This window comes from Haliotis cracherodii, unplaced genomic scaffold, assembly GCF_022045235.1.
Source record: "Haliotis cracherodii isolate W230 unplaced genomic scaffold, xgHalCrac1.p SCAF_2, whole genome shotgun sequence".
Classification (NCBI taxonomy): Eukaryota; Metazoa; Mollusca; class Gastropoda; order Lepetellida; family Haliotidae; genus Haliotis; species Haliotis cracherodii.
In genome coordinates, this window is record NW_027266275.1 from 28,167,221 (window position 1) to 28,180,277 (window position 13,057).

Here is a 13,057-nt window from a genome sequence, read left to right on the forward strand (position 1 = left end):
CAGACACTCGGCTTAGTGTTTACATGCGAGAGGACAAGTTACAAACTAATTTCACTCAAGTTATGCCGTGTTATCGGTAACTTTATCAGACATTTTTTCTAAGAGAACGAAAGTGACTGGAATGGAAAGTCTGAATGCTTGTCATTCTTAATCGTTAAGAGGTGAAGCAATGTAAACACAGGAGGAAGGTTGAGCCCAAGTTCCAAGTGAGTGCACTCTCAGTGACAGATTCTTATGTCTTCATTAAAAACAGAAATGCTTCAATCGAAATGGAATCGTTCGTGTCGTGTTATCAAAACACGTGTTTTTTCGTTATTAACCACACCAATGATAATTATCTGTAACTGACAAATACTTATCTGCCCCGATTTTTGGTGCATTTTCATTATTGCAACACCATGATGATTTCAACAACAGCTTTGCCTGACAAGCCTTTAGAGACAGACAGCAGTGGTGGAAACTAACATGTTTAGTCCACTAGCCCTTATAATGATAACATATAGCAAAACCACCATTAAATGGCAAATTTTACTATTCCTTATGATGCCTTTACTATTGGGCAGTTTGACAAGGACTACAGGACTGGTGCTAATTTCTAACGCTGGACAGTACCCAATTTTGCTAAATTTTTGCCTTTTGACACCTACACATAAAAAAAATAATAAATATATGCGTATATGATCAATGATGGTGATAAGTAGAACTGTTGGTAATTTGTTCCAAGAGATATGACGGGAGACTAATTTCTGTGGACTCAATTGGGTCTTCAGAGTAGGGCCTATATGGGTTATGGCTAAAACGGCACCTCAGCAAAATGTCATAGAGAAAACAGCACAAATTTGTGAAAATGGAACCTCGGTCATGCGAAAACAGCTACTTTTTAGAGGCGAAAACAGCATCTTATGGAGCACCTTTAGAATTCAGCACCACAACGTCTCGTGAGGACAATCTCTACTTTAGGTCAGATGTCACCATTTTGTTAGAATCTGTAGAACTCCAACAAGCAACCTGCAGATTGTTAGCCCCAAAGGTCACTGATTTTTACATACAGTAGTCCTGCCTAAATGAAATGGGGACAGACATTTATGAAGGATGGCCATGGTGTTGCAATCTATGGACACTTACAAGTGGTCACAATGCCATTTGGCTCTAACAGCTCCAGGTGTCAGATGTTGAAACTCATGAGTATGCATGAATGACCAGTATTTATTAATTTATTGGGTGCTTTTGTGCAGAAAAGTGGAGGGGGAACAGTGTATGGTTAGCATTGATCATTTTAAGGACCTAGGGAGGCTTTGGCATTGCTTCTGACGCCATGATGGTGAGTCAGCTTCATCATCTTATCTGAGCAAATGTAACAGCTGAAAGAGACTTAGAAGTTTCAGTACTTCCATGACACCAACCTTTTCATGTTTTTTATAATTGTATCAGAAAACAACAAGGTTAACAAGGATGACAAGAGGCTATGTTTGCATGATTCAACTCCCATGCTTGAAAGGGGTACAAACCTTTACCCTACACAGATTGTAGCATCATCATTGACTCATTGCAAAAGATGTACCACGGTAGTTTGATCATGTTCTTGCTGGTGGATGTTTGCAGGCAATATATTTATACCTAACAAACTGCATTCCTGTGCATGATAATGAAAACAAATGAGTCCAAAAATTAAGTATGTATGTTAGAACCCAATATGATCTCTTTAGTTCAGTTAATTAAAGTGAAACTGAAAACAAATATTTTGAAATTATAAATGCTTTCATAAACTTAGGCTTGCTATAAAATGCAATAAACAATGTCATAGGGTATTGTGACATGTTTGTAATGAGTGTGGTACTGAACTCTAAAGGTAGGACCATGATGTTTACATTTGTGTACAATCTCAGTAGCGATGTCTACACAATATGGTGAGAATGGTACTTAGTATTATTTCTGAAAATACATGGGAATAATTCGTTAGAAGAGGTGGTATGTTTGATCTTAACCCTAACTAACAACTAAGGATTGGAAAGGGATAGGTATCCCTAAGGAAGGGAACTAAGGTTGAAGGATAGAGTTGGGGTATATCTACCCGACACAGCTAATGTGATCAGTGTTTGAAATTAAGCATGTACATCGTGGGGTCCTTGTTATGACCCTAATGCTAGAAGTTCAAGATTTCGATGTCCCTATATATTCAAATGCTGTAGGAGCAAACCCTTAGGACCCCACTTAATTTGGAAACACTGCTATGAGGTCATTGAAGCAAGGGCCACAGCAGGTATCATTCTCTTTCAGATTAAATCCTCCTTGGGGCACTTATTGCATTTTCCTTGCTCAAGAAAATCTACATGACTTAGTTGTAACCATTTTCCTTAATAAAAATGTTACCACACAAAAAACTTCGTTTTTGTATGATATACGACCACCCTTACGGGGCCTCACCCTCCACGGCGCGTCACGCCAGGGGGAGCAACTCTCACCCAAATCACTTTCCTTATGTCATCTGTAAGAGACAGACGTGGCTGGGTTTTTTCAAGAGACAAAAAGAGTATCAGATTATCGTTCGACATGAACCATGGCTGACCAAACTATGTATGGTACATTTCTTTCATTGCAAAGGAGTAATACTTCGCATTGTAAAGTTATAGAGTTGTAATTATACGCCACGTGTACGGTACCTTTGAATTCAAATGGCGTCCATATTGTAGTTCCACAGTCTGATACATGTAACACCAAGGCCATTAGAAAGGGCTTGGGGTTTTGTTATATCATACAGCATTGGTCTACAATTTTTTCCTTTACATAAACCCAAGGTGGTGTGTTAATTTATAAACTACTCTTACCTTTTTTACGGGTTTTTACACCTTCGCGTAACATGCCCCTTTGGTGTTATAATTATACTACGACATTGGCTATTAGTATCGCGTTACATATCGCATTCTACATTACGCCTTTGCTTCTAGTTTCACAATTTATGCACATATCTTTCGGATCTTTATATCACACTGATACACTTTAATACCCTTCCCGCCTACCTCAGAAATTATGGTCTTTTTTACAGACCTTCAAACTGTGTACGGGGTGTTCTGCATCCATTCCCACCCGCCCAAGACCGGCATGAATGCTGCCTGAAATGTCTGGCTGAGGACAGGCATGAAAATGGGTCATGCCCGATCTGCATTGCCTTCACCCCCGTGCCCAAAAGAAGAGACAAGTAGATTAAATGCACTTTAAAGGTCTCTTAAAGGATCGGCTAAGACCACTCCCCCAACCCCCTCTAAAAAGGGTAAAAAAGCTGCCGAGATTTTCTCCTCCGCTCCCTCCCCGGGGGCCGGGGGAGAAGGCTCGAGGGTCCCCGTAGTAAAAACTGCACCCTCTCCTGCACCGTCTTTGGCAGACATCTCTGCTCTACTGAAGTCGCAGATGGCGTCGACGATGGAGGAGGTGAAGTCTCAGCTCCGATAGCAGCTGCGGGCCGAGCCTTTCCCGTTTTCAGCGCCGGACGCGGCATCGAGACCTCGTGATATGCGCTGTGTCAGCCGAGGCAGGCCACTTGGTCTCGGGGACGATCCGAGACCGGGCTTCGGCTATGGCTCGAGGTCACTCCCCATCGGAGGTGTGGTGGGTGCTGGCCCGTGCACTACCGACGCAGTTTTCCCATGCGGAGCCAGATGCCTGTTCTGAGGTGGTTGCCTCCCTTTCCTGCGTGCGGTGCGGAATTGAAGGCTGCTTACATATGCTTCGAGGAGCAATATCGTAATGCATGCCAACAACGCTGTGTGTCCGTACACTCCGCGTATCTGTCGGCTGTACAGAGGGAGTTAGCGGGGGACTTACGGAAGTTCACAGTCATCTTGCGCGGGACGCTATTCGTAGCTGTGCTTCGCAGATGATGTGCGCAGTTATGGGCATGCGCAGGCTGTGCCATATAAGATGGGTGCCACCCTCTGCCCTGGGGCTCAGCAGGTGGTCCGAGAGGCCATGCAATTGTATGCTTCCATCAAGGACTCTAAGGCCTTGTTGGAGGTACCAAGCGTTAAACCGCGTAAGCGGACCTCTCCGCTTGACTCCTCCTACGCTGACGCACCGGGTCGGAAGTCCACACCTGCTTTGAAGCCAATGCCTCAAGCCGGATGTTCCCTTGCCGAGGTTGATGCACTTCTTATAAAAGCTGCGATCGAACAGTTCCCGTGGGACAGGAAAGCGAGTGCTTCTACTCGACATATTTCCTAGTCACCAAAAAAGACGGAGGGTTCAGGCCTATTCTCAATCTGAGATGGCTGAACAAACTTATAGAGGTACCATCCTTCAGGATGGAGACACTGCGCTCAGTGATCTTAGCTGTCGAGACAGGAGAATGGCTAACATCAACAGACCTAAAATACGAGGTTTACATTCGACGGGAGGTGTTATTAGTTCAGGGTTCTACCATTCGGGATCTCCACGGCCCCGAGGGTGTTCACCAAGCTGATGTTAATTCCTGCCCAAGTGGCCAGGTCGAAAGGTCGGTTCTGCCATCCGTACCTCGACGACTGGTTACTAAGAGATCTATCGCAATTCCTGAGTCAGATAGCTACACAAGAAGTGATATTCTGATCACTCTAGGGTGGATAGTCAATCTCAAGAAGTCAGATCTGAGCCTTATTCAGAATCTAGGCTTCCTAAGGGCGAATTTCAACACGGTGAGCAGACTTGTATCTCTGTCACAAGCTCGCATTGCCAAGGTCAGAAGTGTTACTTCCAAGTTCCTTCTGTCCGCAAGTCACACTGCTCGTACATGGCTCCAGTTACTGGGCAACATGGCGGCGACAGTGGATGTGGTCTGGCAGGCGCGCTTGAGAATGAGACCCATTCAACAAGCACTCCTTCGACTTTGGGTGAACTCGGAAGATCTCGAGACTGTGTTCGAGACTCCGCAGTGGCTCATTACACACCTTCAGTGGTGGACCGAGGTCGGGAATCTGTCCCAGGGGCTCCCCCTCGACACTCCCGTTCCGTCTCTCACAGTTCAAACAGACGTGTCACTCTCTGGCTGGGGAGGCGTTCTGAACGATCACACTGCCTCGGGCCTATGGTCAAAGCAGGAGATCAAACTGCATATCAATGTGCTAGAACTGAGAGCGGTCAGGTTGGTGTTCCAACGCTTCCTGGATCTGCTTCGTGGCCAAGTGGTTCGTCTAGAGATGGACAACCAAACGGCGATGACTCCGGAAGCAGGGGGGAATGGTGTCTCCGTCGCTTCTCCAAGAGATGTGGCAGTTCCTCCTTTGGTGTGACACTCACGATATCAGGGTGATACCTGTTTATCTCCCAGGGGTGGACAACGTCCGTGCGGACGCTCTGTCTCGCCGGATCCTCGCTCCTCACGAATGGAGGCTCGACCCGGGGACATTCGGGATTATCTCCCAGTTATATGTGTCGTTCCAGGTGGATCTGTTTGTGTCTTGGGAGAATCATTCATGCAATGTCCGCCGATCCTGAACTAACTGTCTTCCACCTGGACAGGGTCAGTATTCGGCTGCCGGACTCTTACCGTCCTAAGGTCACACACGCCTTCCACGTGACGGCTCCTATTCAGCTACCTGCTCTTTTCCTCGTCGGGGACCACTGCAAGACATGCTCATGTCTTGGATGTCCGCAGGACCCTCAAGGCCTATATCAGCAGAACAAGGGGTATCTGTAAGGATAACCAACTATTTTGCTGTTATGGCGGTAGGAAGGCTGGCTCACATGCGAGCAAACAAACAATCTCGAGGTGGATAGCGTCAACTATTTGTACTGCATACCCGCTTCAAGGCAGGGACCCCACTACCAGGTTGAAGGCTCATTCGGTTAGAGCAGTGGCTACGTAACAAGCGTACGCCACAGCTCTGCCCATTGAGGAGATCTGCTCTGCGGCTATTTGAGCACATCAAACATTACCAACTCGACAAGCACTCAAGCAAGCGTGCTCGGTTTGGTCAGTCAGTTCTCCAAACTGGGCAAAGTTTTACATCTCTAGCCGATTGAGCCTTCGAGATTTTAGACCGCCCTCCGTTTATACTGCTCAGTAATGGTCCGTATTCTCTCTTCTGCGGTCGATAAATACCAGTCCTTACTACTTGATAATACTCGTATTTGCTCACGCACTCCTTCGATCCACGGGGACCCTCTGGCCTAGCTCAGCTTGGGTTATTTTGTCTCGTGATCTACACCCCTATATCACTTGTTTCGAGTTGTCGAATATGATAAGCCACGTCCTGTCTCTAGCCCCCGCTTTTGGACGGTGGTGTCTCATGATAAGGTTGATTCCATTTATTGAACTTTTTTTATTCATTGAAATAATCAAAATATGATGTATTTATTTACACTTGTTGCTGACGGATGCCACTGCCTAGATTATCTTAAGGAGTCTATCTTGATGCAATAAGTGTCCCAAGGAGGATTTAATCTGAAAGAGAATTTTACAAACCTGTAGAGGTTATGAATTCTCTGATGAAATCCTCCTTGGGGCACGGCCACCCACCTCCCCACATTCCGTCAGCATTAGACATATGGAAAGTGATTTGGGTGAGAGTTGCTCCCCCTGGCGTAACGGCCGTGGAGGGTGAGGCCCCGTAAGGGTGGTCATATATCATACAAAAATGAAGTTTTTTTTGTGGTAACATTTTTATTAAGGAAAATGGTTACAACTAAGTCGTGTAGATTTTCTTGAGCAAGGAAAATGCCATAAGTGCTCCAAGGAGGATTTCATCAGAGAATTCATAACCTCTACAGGTTTGTAAAAATTAGCGCTATAACTGCCATGCCTGGTAAACTGTACTAGCTGGTGACCTGTTATTGCAAAGGACCAGTCATATTCCTAATTGACTTTTGTTATTAAGAATACATCAGAAAAGCACCTTGCTCAAATAAATAATTAGAGAAGACGAGCGGGGATGTCATGTGAATAGGAAAAATGCAACAATAAGGCGATGCTCATTTGGTAGTCACTGCCTACATTCTGTCCATTATTTCTTCCCCAAAATAGAATTTAACAACTGAAGTGAGCACTTTTTTTCAAATATTCATGTCCTGAATATAAAGTCAAATCTGTTGTAAATTGTGTTATGGATAAGCATGTGTAGGTTTGTTTTTTATTCTTTAGTTGCGTTCATTGGCAGACAACAAATTACACCTTCAAATAATGTGTTCCTTGTCATAGCCCTCATGTTTAAAGTTAAAAAGTTAGGAGATCCCTTGATTCAAAGACTGTATCCATGATAGCATCAAACCTGAAGGACCCACCATAATTTTGAACACTGAGTAAGACCTGCAAAAATTGTTTTAATGCACAATGGACCTCAGTCCTTCATGTTCATTATTTGGATACTTTTGAAGAAATATTTTGAGTACATTTGTTTCAAGTAATGATTACTTGATACACAACCGTCCCGGAAGAACAACTGTATTTAAACTGTGCTGTCTTTCAGTGTTTATGTTAATGTAATTTCTCCAGATGAAGTGCGATGTCCAGAAGAAGTGTTAACGGGGATGACCTTGACCTGAGTCTGACAGGGTCTCAGATATCAAGTTCAGGGCGAAGACCTGGATCTGGGAGACAGTTAAAGAGACCCAATTCCTTGGTGGATATCAGGACTGCAAAGGTATGTACAATATATGTGAAAGAAAATGGCTGACTTGATTTATGCCATGGTCATTCATGTTACACCATATCACAACAAATTGAGTCTGGCCCTTTATTATCTGAACATGCTTGAGTTTATTTCAAATCGTGTTCCTGCACATACCTACCATAAAACATAAATGCATAGCAAGCACTCAGTGAATGTTGTACCTTAGTGCTAGACTTAAGTGTTTCCTATTTGGCCCTTTGTCATGTCTGGTCATGTTTTTTTTGTTACACTTGTTTAATTGGTTATAAAAATCGGCAAACCCATCTCTTTCTCCTCAGACACTTCTCATCCATGCAGTGAAAATTACCTGTCTTAATGTTGTCTTTTGCTTGTTGATTGATGAGATATTGTTTCAATGGGATGTCTACTTTCATTTTACGTATGGGGTCGACATTCACAATAATTTAGTGGTGTGATAACTTCAGGGTTTTTGTATAGGGCTATTGTGACACTTTTCATGATCACATTCTGCAAAATCATGGGCTACTTGTCATAACCATAATGTTAAACGTTTGAAAATTTAACAGTTTCCTTCAAATACCATATGAGCAAACTTCAAGGAACCAAGGACCCTGCTTAATTTCCAACATTCCCAACTGATGATGGATAATATGATGATATTGATAGTAAGATCGCATTACAATATACAGTCAAACTTATGGTTGTCTTGAAGTATATGCTTGGTCCCTGCATTTTTCTTCATCATTTTTTGTTTGTGTCAAACTGAATAACTGAAAATATTTTCTCTTTCCCATCAGCTTTGACACAACAGTGTTTGACTATATATATAGTATGACTCTATGCTATCGTGGGCTCTAAATTATCATGGTATCATCACTAATCATACAAGTGTTATACACTCTGTATGAACAAGGAGAGCTAAGTGGCAAAGGGACAATTTGGTGTATGGATATTGATTCAAATTTTATAAGAGAGACAATGCTATACATGTAAATATCGAATAAATTTTGTAAATATATTTAAATGTATAAGTAAATTGTAAAGGAGTGCTTCTGTTGATGACATTTCTAGAAATACTATTGTATGTATTTATTATCTTATTTAACATGTACTTGTGTGGTTACATGAATGTCTTTTATGAAAGGGTGTGGTCTGAGGAGGAGGAATGATGCAAGGGAGATAACTCTCATTAAGGAAGTGAATGTGTGTTATGAAAGTGCATGAATCGTATCGGTGAAGTTTACAGTTGAAAGTATAGAATGTTAGTTTGATTGTGTTGTGTATTGTCATAGTGGTTTAGGAATGATTGTGTGGCTGGTGTATCAGCCAACATGATTGATACACCAGATATTGCTCTACATGCCTGTAGTTAATCTTACCTTCACTGTCATCATGATCATTGCATCAGTTCCCTTTTTTTGGTAGTATATGATACAATGTGCAAAACCTCATCAAATCTTGTTATGCTAAGAACTGTTTCCAAAACATCAAAGGGAATGACAACAGAACAAAAAAACCAAACATATTTGATGAAATCTTTAAGTAAACGAGCAATAGTTAGAGTCCTCTTGTACCATCTTAAAGTATTACTTTTGCCGTCTTTTTAAAACCATCACATACCTTATATATACTGGTATCATTTTGTGTGGATACATGAGCTCACTATACAATTTATACTCATATCGTGACATAATGCACGTATACTCCAGGGAGTTGTTACAGCTCTGATTTGTGTTCTCTGTTACAGACATCCAGCAGCAATGATGTGTTCCTCTCCGATAGGGACAAGAGGAAATCACCAAGAGGTAAAAAAACAGGAGACTCAGTGTCCACCCTCAATTAATTATGTGTTATATTGTATTGATATTTTGTGTATGATAGACTTAGGTAGCTGTCACAGTGGTAGAAACTAACCCCACTAGTCCTAATAATGATAAGATATAGTAAAACCCTAAAAAATGGCAGCTTTCTACTGCTCCTTCTGATATCTTAACAATTGGGCAGATTGGCAAGGACTACAGGATGAGTGCCAATTTCTATATGCTGTTTCGTTGTATGTTATGTGTCAGACTTTGGAAGCTGTCATTGGTATGTTGTGTATATGACAGACTTTGGTAGCTGTCATTGTATGTTGTGTATATGACAGACTTTGGTAGCTGTCATTGTATGTTGTGTATGTGGCAGACGTAGGTAGCTGTATTTGGTATGTTGTGGATGACAGACTTTGGTAGCTGTCATTGGTATGTTGTGTATGTGGCAGACGTAGGTAGCTGTCATTGGTATGCTGTGTATATGACAGACTTGGGTAGCTCTCATTGTATGTTATGGATGTGGCAGACTTGGGTAGCTGTATTTGGTATGTTGTGGATGACAGATGTAGGTAGCTGTCATTGGTATGTTGTGTATATGACAGACGTAGGTAGCTGTCATTGGTATGTTGTGGATGTGACAGACTTGGGCAGCTGTCATTGTATGTTGTGTATATGACAGACTTTGGTAGCTGTCATTGTATGTTGTGTATGTGGCAGACTTGGATAGCTGACATTGGTATGTTGTGGATGTGGCAGACTTGGGTAGCTGTCATTGGTATGTTGTGGATGACAGACTTGGGTAGCTCTCATTGTATGTTGTGTATGTTGCAGACTTGGGTAGCTGTCATTGGTATGTTGTGGATGTGGCAGACTTGGGTAGCTGTCATTGTATGTTGTGGATGTGGCAGACTTGGATAGCTGACATTGGTATGTTGTGGATGTGGCAGACTTGGATAGCTGACATTGGTATGTTGTGGATGTGGCAGACGTAGGTAGCTGTGACTGGTATGTTGTGGATGTGGCAGACTTGGGTAGCTGACATTGGTATGTTGTGAATGACAGACTTGGGTAGCTGTCATTGGTATGTTGTGGATGTGGCAGACTTGGGTAGCTGTAATTGGTATGTACTTTCAGGACCACCAGCACCTGTCAGTGGGCGGGGCAGTGATGTCAGTGGAGCGGCCTCAAGCAGGATCTCAGGACGCAAGAAGGATTTGTCTGCTAAAGAGCCCAATGTGTGAGTCTCCAGTCTTTCACATGTTCATGAGTAACATAGCGATGATGTGGTGTTTCACGACACAGGAAACTTGAGGCTTATTCCATATAGGGCCCAGTGTGTTAAACCAACCTGTTGTCTACCTTTGTCATATTTAGTGCTTATTTTGCTACAAGCACCGTAAGACCCTTCCCACCCTTATACTACATTGCATCAGCAGAACAGATAAATGAAATTCTTTGATATATAACAAACTTTGTGCATATGGTACAGCATGTTAGTTGTCTTGTAAAATAATTACTCATGTAGGTTTAACTATACATGATGATTGAACATGGTTTGTCAGGTAAGTATACCGTCACAAGTAGTCTATTGATTATTTGTGTCAGCTATTGAAATAACATGGATGACTTTTAAATTATTGGTGTGGGCTTGATTTGTCAGTTTATGCCTGAACGCAGTAAAAATTTGCTTCTATGTGAAGGTATTTTTCTGATGAGGAAGGGTTACAGAACCAAGCATATTTCTTTCTAAAATGTAATCTGATTGTTGGGTTTATTGTATATTTTAGGAAGGATGATTTCCTTGCACTGTTTGAGTCCTCCCATCAGCCGAAGATCAAGAGGCCCGGCAGCACACCGTCCAAGGTCAAGAAGCCTGGGGCCAGCTCAGTCAAGACAGCATGGGAACAGCAGGTGAGAATACTGGGCTGTCCTGACATCTATTTCTGTGCCCTGTACTGGCATCATACATACCTGGGTTATACCACAACCATCTTCTGCATCATCGGACAGCTCCTTATTGTCTCACTTATGTGCTGGTACATTTACACTCGTTCTAATGTAGCTGTGAACTAGAATACGGCCTGTGCCAAATATGTTTCAGTCTACTATCACAAACTTGCCTCTTGGCATGATTTTCAGCAGAGTTTTTTTGTGTTAATATGTGGACTATTATTAGCTTAAGCTAACTGGTACAGACATAATTGTAGGCTTCAGAAAGACTTAGGATATGTCCTCATGACTGGTATTCACATAGCAATGTTGCAGTATATTTCTTTAGACCTAGTATTCACATAGCAATGTCGTAGGATATGTCTGTAGAACTGGTATTCACATAGCAGTGTCATAGGGTGTGTCTGTAGAACTCGTATTCACATAGCAGTGTCATAGGGTATGTCCTTAGACCTGATTTGTTGTAGGATATGCCTTTAGACTGGCTACTCACATAGTGCTGTCCTAGTACATTTCCTTAGACCTGGTATTCACATTGACAAGCATAGGGTTTCTGGGTACCTATTCTAACCCTGATTCCTCATGGTGGAAATGATTGGAAGTATATTGCATAAAATGTAAGTTTCTAAATCAAAAGTAACCATTAGTGCATCATGATTCAAGGTTGTGTTTTTGCCACAACATATTTCCTGTTTAGTGTGGTGAATGTTTCCAGCCCAGTAAGCCTGCTGTCCCGAGTGGTCGTACAGCCTCTGCCCGGTCGGAGGCAGCAGACACAGACAGGACTGAGCCACACAATATATTCCAGCCTGACACAGCAGACAGTAGTTCTGATGACTTGGATCAAATAGAGGACACCCTTTCTCGCTCCCTCAATAGGCTGCAGAGTCTTCAAAATCAGTTGTCTGAGGCCAACAAGAACAATTCATCCTCTACCGACGACCCAGAAGTCCTTAACAGTCAACGTTCCAACAGATCCACCTCGAGGAAAAACATGAATAGTATTGTTAATAATATGACCGCCCAAGGGCATTCTACAAAAACAAGACCCTCTTTGTCTTCAATGGAAAACTCTTATCAGAATATCAAACCGAAAGCTCCAGTGAATCAAGTTCGTAAAGCTGCATCTAATCAAGTCGGGATGAATGTAGCTGAAGATTATATTCAAACATTGAATACTGCTGCTTTAAAGATACAGCGGTGGTTTCGTCGCCATTACAAACGGAAGATGGTGAGCGAGGCTGCGATGAGACGATTGTTTGACCAGAAACGACAGGAGCATGCTGAACTGAGACAGCAGGAGCTTGCCATGTCTACACAAGAATCGGACGAGCAGCGTGCTGATGAGAGAAAGAAGCAGCGAGAGGAAAAAGCCCGGCAAGCCCGGCTACAAGCCATTCAGGTACTTATGACCAAATTTGTAAACAGTGTGTTCAGGGAGTCTCAGTTGAAGTATATGAAGCTTGAGTAGCAATCTTGACAAGATTTTCAAGAAAAGGAATTGAATCTTATGGTTCCATGTCAACACTGATTATGACATTGTTTGCTTCTCTTTTGAAAGTTGGTGCCCTGGAATCCTGAATTGTTCCTAATTCTGTTGGGGGCATAGGTTGCTAAGTGATCTAGGGCACCAAAACTTCAGGCGTTTCTTCCACTTTTAGCTGACACTGTGACATAAGTCTATTCTTGCAATGTACT

At 42.6% G+C, this 13,057-nt stretch overlaps 1 protein-coding gene across 2 annotated transcripts in view; it reads left to right on the plus strand.

Annotated features, from left to right (window-relative positions):
• The first annotated feature begins 10 nt into the window (after positions 1 to 10).
• Positions 11 to 13,057, plus strand: part of LOC139467933 (centrosomal protein of 131 kDa-like) — a 34,009-nt gene continuing 20,962 nt past the window's right edge. Inside the window, exons 1-6 of one of the 2 annotated variants that reach the window (XM_071249524.1) lie at positions 11 to 206; positions 7,460 to 7,607; positions 9,346 to 9,403; positions 10,544 to 10,646; positions 11,197 to 11,320; positions 12,075 to 12,761. In XM_071249524.1, the coding sequence (XP_071105625.1) occupies positions 7,470 to 7,607; positions 9,346 to 9,403; positions 10,544 to 10,646; positions 11,197 to 11,320; positions 12,075 to 12,761 (1,110 nt within the window). In that variant the 5' untranslated portion in view covers positions 11 to 206; positions 7,460 to 7,469. The remainder of the gene's footprint in view (positions 207 to 7,459; positions 7,608 to 9,345; positions 9,404 to 10,543; positions 10,647 to 11,196; positions 11,321 to 12,074; positions 12,762 to 13,057) is intronic. The other variant, XM_071249525.1, reaches the window with a different exon arrangement.